General features: G+C 47.9%; 1 protein-coding gene across 1 annotated transcript; it reads left to right on the top strand.

The window, feature by feature from the left end:
- The first annotated feature begins 1,211 nt into the window (after positions 1-1,211).
- Positions 1,212-5,504, top strand: LOC119967940 (zona pellucida sperm-binding protein 3-like). The gene is made up of 9 exons (XM_038801039.1): positions 1,212-1,223; positions 3,884-3,999; positions 4,087-4,190; positions 4,274-4,451; positions 4,535-4,615; positions 4,743-4,832; positions 4,942-5,060; positions 5,133-5,261; positions 5,340-5,504. Exons 1-9 carry the CDS (start codon positions 1,212-1,214, stop codon positions 5,459-5,461), a joined length of 951 nt encoding a protein of 316 aa, XP_038656967.1. The 3' UTR covers positions 5,462-5,504.
- Positions 5,505-10,494: the final 4,990 nt, after the last annotated feature.

Below are 10,494 nucleotides of genomic sequence, written 5' to 3'. Positions count from 1 at the left end.
TTAATGTATACGCCCCAAATTGGGACGATGCAGGTTTCATGCGGCGCATGTTGGGCCAGTTTCCAGATATAGAGGTGGGAGGCCTGATAATGGGGGGGGATTTCAACACAGTGCTGGATCCACCACTGGATCGATCCAGTTCCAGGACGGGTAGGAGGCCTGCGGCAGCTAAGGTGTTGAGGGGGTTTATGGACCAGATGGGAGGGGTGGATCCATGGAGGTTTGCGAGGCCGAGGGCCAGGGAATTTTCATATTTCTCCCATGTGCATAAGGCCTATTCCTGGATCGACTTCTTCGTTATGAGTAGGGCGCTGATTGCGAGGGTGGAGGATGCTGACTATTCGGCGATAGCCATTTCCAACCATGCCCCGCGTTGGGTGGACCTCGAGCTGGGGGAGGGGAGGGACTAGCGCCCGCTTTGGCGTTTGGAGGTGAGGCTGCTGGCAGACGAGGAGGTGGGCGGGCGGGTTCGAGGATGTATTGAGAGGTACCTGGAGGCCAATGAGAATAGGGAGGTCCGAGTGGGGATGGTCTGGGAGGCGCTGAAGGCGGTGGTTAGGGGGGAGTTGATCTCCATTCGAGCCCACAGGGAGGGAAGGGAGCGGAGAGAGAGGGAGAGATTGGTAGGGGAGGTGGTGAGGGTGGACAGGAGATATGCGGAGGCCGCAGAGGAGGGATTGCTGAGGGAGCGGCGCAGCCTCCAGGCTGAGTTCGACTTGTTGACCACCAGAAAGGCGGAAGCTCAGTGGAGGACGGCACAGGGTGCGGTGTATGAATGTGGGGAGAAGGCGAGCAGGATGCTAACTCCAGCTCCGTAAGCGGGATGCGGCCAGGGAGATTGGTGGAGTTATCACCCTTTCAGTCAGTGAGACCCACAATCCCAACATCCTCTGGATGAAAAGGTTTTTCCTCAAATCCCCTCCAAATCTCCTGATCCATAAATCTATGGCCCTGGTTGGATTCTACTAAGGGGAATAGTTTCTTCCTATCTACATTCTGTCATTCATAATTGTGTTCACCTCAACCACGTCCACTCTCAGCCTTCTCTGCTCCAAGAACCCCCAGCCTAACAAGACTCAGAAAACATACTTAACTTTGTAAACAGGGGCATTGAGTACAAAAACAAGGCAATCATGCAAAATCTTCACAATTCACCAGTTAGGCTTCAGGAGTATTGTAAGAAATCCTGATCAACATATTTTTGGAAGGATATGAAGACATTGGTAAGTTTACCAGGATGATACCTATCTTGGTGCCATCAGTAATGTTAGCTAACATACATTTTGTCCCTACTTCGGAACATAGGGGATCTCAGTTGTGTGGACTGTAAAGAATGTAGGAATTTCATATACATTATATGTGTTTGATGCAGTAAGGGTTAAACGCCTGGGATCGTGTGTGACTGCTGCAGTTATGTTTTTAAGAATCCTCATTTGAAAGCCAGCTAGGGTTTTTGGAGACAGAGGTGCAATTAAAGCATCGTAAAGGTTTGGGTTGATGGACTGTTATTTAATATTCAGAGGGTTCCCTGGAGCGTAGATACGTAGAGACACTAGTGAGATGATGTAGTTAATGGGAGCCAGGAGTTGAAGCAGTCAGATGTTAAGGTTTTCAGTGTTAGCTTTTGGCTCGAAATTGAGCCGAGAAGGTTTCTGAAGAAATACAGTCAGAGATTCTGCATTACTCTGACAGGGTGTCAGGTCTCTTTCTTTCAAACAGTCTCAAAATATCTCTCTTTCACAAAGTGGCGTATCCAAGACAACTCTATATAGCAAGTATTCCTGAGTGCTCACTGTATTTAAAAATGGATTGTAACCTGAGAGTTTTGTTGTTTGAGTGGAAATAAAGATAGCAGTTAAGGGTTATTGTGTCACTGTATTAATTAGCATTGTTTAAGGGATAATTGTAAGATAATGTCTTGTTTCGGGGTTTCACGGTAGCACAGTCATTAGCACTGTTGCTTCACAGCAGCACGTTTCCAGGTTCGATTCCCGGCTTGGGTCACTGTCTGTGCGGAGTCTGCACGTTCGTCCCGTGTCGGCGTTGGTTTCCTCCAGGTGCTGAAAGACGTGCGGATAGGTAATTTGGACATTCTGAATTCCCCCTCCGTGTACCCGAACAAGCGCCGGAGTGTGGCGACTGGCGCATTTTCACAGCGACTTCATTAACTTACATTAAATAGGTTAATGTAAGCCTACTTGTGACAATAAGAAAGATTATTATTATTGTTTGGACAGTGCCCTTATCAGGAGCGGCCCCTTTTAATTTGTCCCTGAGTTTGTTTCTTTTAGTATAATTAGCTGATTGACCGAAACGAGTTCAGGTGAGTACAGGTTGTGAGTATAAAAGGTGCTGCTCCCTGGTGGACAGGATGGTTCAGTTGTTTGGTATCATGGGGGATTTTGGAGTGAGGGCTTTGTTCCCAGTGCTGGTGTTAGTTGGAGCTGTTTGTTCCTCTGATACTTGGCAACAGTTTCGGGCCAGAGGTTTCCATGGAGCAGAGTCAAAGCCACCTCTGTGCCTCAGAGAGTCCCTCTTCCTCCCTTTGGTTCCCATTTCCGTGTGTCTGAGGGTCAAAGTGTGTCTCCACTGCAGACTGTGATGGTGCAGTGTGCAGAGGACAAGCTGCTGGTCAGGGTCCAGCTGGATTTATTTGGAACCAGGCACCTGATTAAAGCTGCTGACCTGACCCTGGGGGCAGCAGGCTGTCGGCCAAGCAGGATCTACTTCTCAGAACCACACTGTCCTCTTTGACTATGGGCTCCACGAGTGTGGCAGCAAATTGCAGGTAATGTCAAACCTCAATTCTGGCTCTAAGCCCTGGCTGGAGATTGTTCTACACTCTTTATTCCAACACTTGGTGAGATGTCATTGATATTGAGGAGATACTGGTCTCCAGTGTCTTAAACACCCAAACTAGCTTCCTATTCTGGATTGTACTTTGCTTCCACTGGTCTGAGTCTCTTCAATGTTGTGACATCAACCCCATTGGTCTGGAAGCTTCTCTTTGGTTCCTCTGAGCTTTTCCTCTTGTTGCTTTTTCAGCTCATTCACATTCACATTAATTGATCTGGGAGTTAAGTTTCAGTCCAGTTTAATCTAATTGGGTTGGCTGTTAATGAACTGAATGGAATGGGAATTCTGATAGATTGGACCAAACAGGAACTCTACACTTTCCATTTTCCGAGTCATTGGAATCAATGGGGCCCTGGATCAACACTGTTCTATTTCCAGGCTTCATATTATTGTCAACTTGTGGCCCCTTTTCCTGTTAACTGAAGCTGTCCTTTCCCTATTAATTGATCCTGGTCTTGTGCTAATGATCTTTGTATAAATGGCTTGGGGTTGCTGAGCAACACTAATAACAAGGTGAGGCTGGACAGCCCCTTCAGCCTGTTCCCCATTTGTTAAGACTAGGACTGGATTTTTCACAATGCAATACACTTTTGTTCTGCTTAAGGGGCAACTTAATGTGGCCAGTCCACCTAGCCTGCACATCTCTTGGGTTGTGGGGGTGAAATCCATGCAAACACAGGGAGAATGTGCAAACTCACCACAGACAGTGACCCAGAGCTGGGATCGACCCTGGGACTTTGGTGCTGTGATGCAGCTGTGCTAACCCCCTTTGCCACTGTGCTGCTTTCTGATTCCATTTGTCCTGAATATCCTCAGTGGCTGAGCATTCCCAGCTTTCTGGGATAGATAATTAAAACGATTCGTGAGCTGCTAAATGAAGAAATTCTTTGTCATTTGTATCCTAAATGATTGACACCCCACTGCCCCCCCCCCCCCCCCCCCCAACTTTATTGGATGGGGTGAGTTCCCTCTGTAGAAATTTCTGATTTCAGATCAGTTCTTCATTCCTTAACCTGGTGTCTTTCAGATGTCTGGAGATTTCCTGATCTACACCACCCACCTGACCCACAGCCCAGAGTATCCTGGATCTGTCATTGTGAGAACGAATGGAGCTGTCGTTCCCATTGAGTGTCGTTACTTTAGGTGAGAATCTTTATTTGATGCCCAATAAGATCCACAGCTGCTGATGTTCTTTGAAGTTGTCCTAAAATGACTCTGCTGTCTTTCCAGGAAGGGCAATGTGAGCAGTAACCCTATCAGGCCTACCTGGATCCCATTCAGCTCCACCAGGTCTGGAGAAGGACATCTTTCATTCTCTCTGCGCCTAATGAATGGTATGTGATGGGGAGTGATTTCCTGTCTTCACTCTCTGGGAGTGACACCCACTGTCTCCAACCCTTGTCCTCTTGTTCTTCAGGTGACTGGCTTACAGAGCGCACTTCCACTGTCTACTACCTGGGTGACCTCATTCACATTGAGGCCTCTGTTTCAATGAGCAACCACATGCCCTTGAAGCTCTACATTGACCGCTGTGTAGCTACATTGAGCCCAGACAAGGATTCTACCCCGAGATACAGCATTATTGACTACAATGGGTAAGGAGCTCACTTTCTCCAGCTGCTCTCATCTCACTGGCTTCACTTGATTCACTTCATGTCCCTTTTTAATCTATCTTCAGTTGCCTCCTGGACAGCCAAGCTGAGGACTCCTTTTCAACCTTTGTGTTGCCAAGTGGCGATCGGGAGATGGACAAGCTCCGGTTTGACCTGGATGCATTCCGTTTCTTTGGAGATGACCGTTCCTTGGTAGGAGAAAATTGATCACTGGGGTCTCTGTGTTGGGAGGGAGGGAGTCATTAAATAACAACATGTTGATGTTTCCCTCAGATTTTATCACCTGTCAACCTTGAAAGTAGCTCCAGTGGATCGGAGAGATTCCAGGAACAAAGCTTGTACTTTCCAGAAGATGCAGACTATGTAAGCTCGCTCTCTCTCTCTCTCTCTCTCTCTCTCTCTCTCTCGGGATGGGCTTTTGTGGAGAAGTGATGCCCAATGCAGTTGGTTGACGGATTTTTGTCTTGCTTAGCTGGACCCCATTGGAGGAATCGAGCATTGACATTTGTGCATGTTGCCGTGTGGGTAACTGTGCCACAAGGGAGCTGCGATTTGGATCCAGAGGAAGAAGAGATCTTGTAGCTGAAGCTGGTAGGATATTGATCCTCTAGATGGTGGACATTTCCCCTTTCCCCTCGCTAACTGGAATGTTTGATATTGCAGAGAATGAAGTTGGATTGAAGTGGGAGGCTGAGGCCTCACTTGGACCCCTGATCATTCTGGATACTGATGTGACCAACCTGGCAACGGACTCCCTGAATGAGGGAAGGATGCAGGAGAGGTCTCCAGGTGGTGAGTTGGCTAACTGCTGGTTTCTATTTCCCCCTCGGTGGTTCCTTCACTAACCATTGGCTTCTCATTGGTTTGTAGGTGTGGAGTCTGAGGTGGTCCTGACCGTGACCCTGACTGTGACAGCTGTCTCTCTGATCTCTGCTTCATTGATCACCTTGTTCCTGTACAGGAAACGCAATCAAACTCTGTTCACCCAGTGATCAAATTAATTATCAATAAAGCAGTGATTCCTTGTGTCTGGGAGCTGATTGGCATCTGCATTTTGTCCGTCTTGAGTCCATGGAAATAATGGCTGGGGTTCGTGCGCTCCAAGAACTACATCTCATTGGATGGTTCTTCGAGTGGGAGGGTTGTTTTTCTGGGGGCTGCTTTAATTTTTTCTGTCAGCTGCCCCCCCCCCCCCCCCCCCCCTGGCCACACTATGTGGGGGGAGTAGGTGTGAGCATGTCTGGGACCTCCTTGTGGAGCTGAACCTGGCTGGTGGGGCTGTTATGGGATCGCAGCCCCCCCCCCCCCCCCCCCCGGATAGTGGGAACACTGTATTCCCAGGGTGTTCACCTCTCCCTGAGAGTGGGAACATTGACGGTCGAGAACTGACATGTGCTGTTTCCCAGAAATCTGATCTGGTGCCTGAACTTCATTCAGGTCTCTGATATCTAACTGTTTGCAGATAAGTCATACAGTTGGAATCGGATAACGGCATGGTTTTTAATCCGGGATAAAGGCCGTCCAATCTTTTTCTGCTTTTGAGCTCGCACATCAGGTTTTGGGAATCAAACATTCAAACATCAAGGACATCATGGCTGGGATTCTCCCCTACCAGGCGGGGTGGGGGAGTCCTGGTTATTGGAGTGGCGTCAACCTCTCTGGCGTTGGACCTCCCCAAAGGTGTGGAATTCTCCTCCATTGAGGGCCTAGTCCCGTGCTGCAGTGGTTGCTGCTCTGCCGAACAGTGGAAACGGCCTTTAGCGCCACACCAGCTGGGGCCTTAAGGCCTTCGCCGGTCGGTGGACGTCTGCATGCGCCGGTGCGTCAGCGGCTGCTGACGTGATACCAGCACAGGGGAGGGGGTCCCTGGGTCAGAGTGCCTGCGCTCCCCCCCCCCCCCCCCCACCCCCAGGACCCCTGAGCCCACCCATGCTGCCAATCCCACCGGCATCAGGTGTTTTGATTCCCACTGGCAGGATTGGCCTGTCAGCGGCGGGACTTCAGGCCGGAGAATTGCTGCGGGGGGCCCGCTGATCGGCGTGCCGCGAATCCCGCCCCTGCTGATTCCCGGGTGGTGGAGAATTCGGGCCACTGCGGGGACGGGATTGACACCGGCGCTGGGTGATTCTCCAACCCCCCGGGGTCGGAGAATTCTGCCTCTTGTTCTAAGCAGGCTTAATGCTGATTGGCCAGAATGAAGACTGGGGATTAAGAACAGAGTTTGAATCTTCCTGTGTTAAAAATTGAGGATGATCTGAGGTATTGAAGGATTTGGTCGGGTGGGTCTGCAGAAATAATACCCTCATGGGGGAATTAAGAACAAGGGCAACTGAACCAGTGCAACTGGAGAAGTACTTCCAAGGGCCTAATTGAAGGGATCAAGGGGAAAATCTGGAGTGGACAATCTGCAGAGCTCTTTCAAAGAGGCAGGACAAGCAGATTGCCCTCTTTCTACACAATAGGATTGCACTGATAATTGAAATATTAATTTTCACTGGCATCTGTATTGTTGACTCAATACTTAACTATTTTCAGGTAAGGCAATCCCATTTTCATGTTTAGTCAGCAATGCTGCAAAACAATAGATAAGTAAATAGAAATGCCAAAGGTAATTTTTCATGTTCAGATGCAAGCAATAGTACAAACCCAGAAGTCTCCAGCAAGGTTGAGGTGAGAAAGTATTGTCTAAAGTAGTTCGTAGTTAATTTTATTAATTAAAATCTCTTTCAAGGGCATGTTATAGGAGTGAAAGGTGGACAGATGAATGTTATATGTTATATATATGTTCTTTGGAGCTTCATGGGAAGAGCATTGGAGACTTGAGAACATAGCCAGAATGGGAATTGAACATAGAAATAATGTTGCACGTCGATATCACTTATCACAAAGTCAGCTTCATTCTGGCATCATCTACAGGGACATCTTTGCCCAAGTAAAATCAGCCCAGCACATTCACCAGTAGCCATGATCAAACAGCACAAAACACTGGATGGCAAGTGTAGGATAGTGAAAAGTTCATACATGTACAGTAAAGGGCACCCCACAGAAGTCGAGATGAATTCATTAATTTGCAGTTTCAGTCCGAATTTCCATCATTGATTTCACAAACAACACTGGTATCCAGGGAACTCCTGGTTGTCCATTGTTACAATCTCTGCGGGGGAACCAGAAACCAAAATAACCCATTTTTAAATAATTAATTCACAGGATGTGGGCATCGCTAGCCAGCAATTATTGCCATCCCTAATTGTCCTTGTGAGGGTAGTGGCAAGCTGTCTTCTTGCACTGCTGCAGCCCATAAGGAGTAGGTGCACACACTGTACTATTGGGGAGGGAGTTCCAGGATTTTGACCCAGTCACAGTGAAGGAACAATGATATCTTTCCAAGTCAGAACGGTGAGTGACTTGGAGAGGGAACTTCCAGGTGGTGATGTTCCCAGGTGACTGCTGCCCTTGTCCATTTAGATGGTGGTGGTCTTGGGTTTGGAAGCTGCAATCTAAGATGCCATGGTGAGTTCCTGCAGTTCATCTTGTAGATGGTACACACCACTGTTACTGTGCATCGGTGGTGGAAGGAGTGAATATTTGTGGAAGGGATGCCAATCATGCTGGCTACTTTGTCCTGGATGGTGTCAAGCTTCTTGACTGTCGTTGGAGCTGCATTCATCCAGGTAAGGGGAAAGCATTCCATCAAATTCCTGACTTGTGCCTTGTGGACCGTGGTTCCATTGAATGTCATGGGCAATGGTTAGAATCTCTCTTATTGGGGATGGTCACTTCCTGGCACTTGTGTGGCATGAATGGTACTTGCCGTTTGTCAGCTGTAGCCATCTGGGATGGCCACTTCCAGAATTCAAAATGGATGCTTGCAAAGAATGTAGGGAACTGTGGACAATGTTATTAAAACAAGCAGGCACAGTGCCTAAATGTATATTCGGGAAGCAGTTACCAGATGGAATTGAAATTCTGGGTCAATCAGCATATTGATGGCCCATCTCCGGGAAACAAAGGACTAACATTCAGGTAGTTGCTGCTGTTGCAGACATCCCGGCGCCAGAAAGACACAAACAAAACAAGGCCAACGGCCACATAAGGCACGCCCAGTCATCAGGGTACCCTCCCCTTTATTGGACAAGATCGATAACAATGATCGAGAAGCAGCCCAATTAATTGGGGCCAAGTTTAAGGCCCACCTAAAAGCGCGCGAAGCCCCTCCGGGTATAAGAAGGAACCCCCATGAGAGAATCGCTCTTTTGGACTTGTCTCTCAAAGCGGAGAGACCCTTCCACCAGCTGCACCAGAAGCAAGTAAGTTCAAGGTCAACGCTCGCTACCAGACGGACGACCTTCGCTGTTCTCCTGTTACCTCTTTGAACCCAACAGCCTCAGATCCGAACAACGGCCATTGTTCCTCTGACTGAGTGGGCACCCAAAGTTAAGTATAGGTGTTAGAGATAGTTTAGTTTGTAGTACTTTGTACATGAGTAGATCTTACTGTGTGTGTAAATAAATAGTATTGACTTTGAACTAACTAACTGGTGTATTGGCTCTTTGATCAGTATTCGGGTTTGAACCTTGTGGCGTTATCGAGAGATACCTGATGACTCTAGAGTAAAACATAATTAGGATTAAGGAAGGCGACCATATTGACTGTTATATTTATAGCAAGTAAACAGAGTAACATTACTGGCGACATCTGACGGGACTCAACCTAGAAGTGGCCTAGTCACTCCGAGAAAACCCAAATTTGAATTAGAATCCAATTGGAAAAAGAAAAACCACAAGCATGAGACCAATACTGATCAAACCACCAAAATAACAGGGATAAAGGTAAACCTGAGAGATTTTGTTGCGTAAAGCTGTCTGGAGTTTTGTAGGCCTAAAAATAGCACAAGCTGTACCCGTGTTTACATCACCACTTTTTCACCCCCTGTTCGAAATTCGGTGGATAGCCCAGAGATAGTGATAGAAATGGTAATAAAGGCAATGGAATGCCTTATGAACCCCCAAGAATTCGAGGTTGCAGCGACCAGTAGAGTAGGACTGTGTCATGTATGGGAAGAGGAGATTAGAAAATATCGCAAAGGGAAAGGATTGGAGTGATTTTTGTGCGAATGATGAAACAGGTAAGTATCGGGCATACTTGGTGGGAGAACCTAACAGAGATCCATAAGAAGAGCTTAAGGAAAGCTCGCAAGCCAATGGCAATCATGTCCTGCTTGCACAATTGCGAGGCACAGAGGAGGGCCGTGAGGACGCTCCACAGAGAGATTGAAGAGAGAGACCAGAATAGTGGAGGAAGCGTGAGTGAGTATGAGAAAGAAAACAGGAAACTGGAGAGCAGATAGTGGCGAAGGACAAGGAGATCGAGGATGTCAACTGGGCACACCAATCTTGTCTCGCCCATTTAAGCAGCTTTCAGTCGCAATATGATAAGGCCTACCAAGACACGCAACATGCGGTGTTGGTACGAGAAGAGACAGAACACCAAGTCGAGCAATTAAAGAAACAATGCAATGATTTAAAAGCAGCCCAACGAGCACTCCACAGTTCCATAACGGAACAAAGGCGCAACATCGAGGGCCGAAGGGCCTGTACTGCGCTGTAGTGTTCTATGTTCTAAAGGCAGAGCTCGGTAGATCACGCAAAATGCCGGAAGCAAATTGAGAACTGCAAACCCTGCTTTCTGTCCAAAATGGGTTCCAGAGCACGTTTGGACCGCAGTCAGACCAAGAAAATGGCCCCGATTGGCAAGCGTTAAGTGAAACTGCCCATAGATACGTGCATGGCACATTTACGCAGGACAAACCACAGAAAAGGAAAGCACCCCCACCCCCGACTGCACAGGCAGAGCATAATCCAATGAACCCTGTCACCACACAGCGCAGGGCCACAGTGGAAGGAAACCCAGATTTCCTGTACGCCACCCCATTAACCGTCACTCAATTAAGGGATGCGTGTGATAAGATTACACCTTTCCAACCCACAGCGGACCCACACCATTATTTTGCAAGGGTCAAACAACA

Source organism: Scyliorhinus canicula, chromosome 6 (genome assembly GCF_902713615.1).
Source record: "Scyliorhinus canicula chromosome 6, sScyCan1.1, whole genome shotgun sequence".
Lineage (NCBI taxonomy): Eukaryota > Metazoa > Chordata > Chondrichthyes > Carcharhiniformes > Scyliorhinidae > Scyliorhinus > Scyliorhinus canicula.
This window is presented reverse-complemented; position numbering and strand designations above follow the sequence as displayed.

Bases quoted from the DNA above. Each gene is read 5' to 3' on its own strand.
- LOC119967940 (XM_038801039.1), top strand. The intron at 4,191-4,273 runs GTATGTGATGGG...CTTGTTCTTCAG, and splicing joins CTCTCTGCGCCTAATGAATG to GTGACTGGCTTACAGAGCGC. The intron at 4,616-4,742 runs GTTTGACCTGGA...TGTTTCCCTCAG, and splicing joins CGGGAGATGGACAAGCTCCG to ATTTTATCACCTGTCAACCT.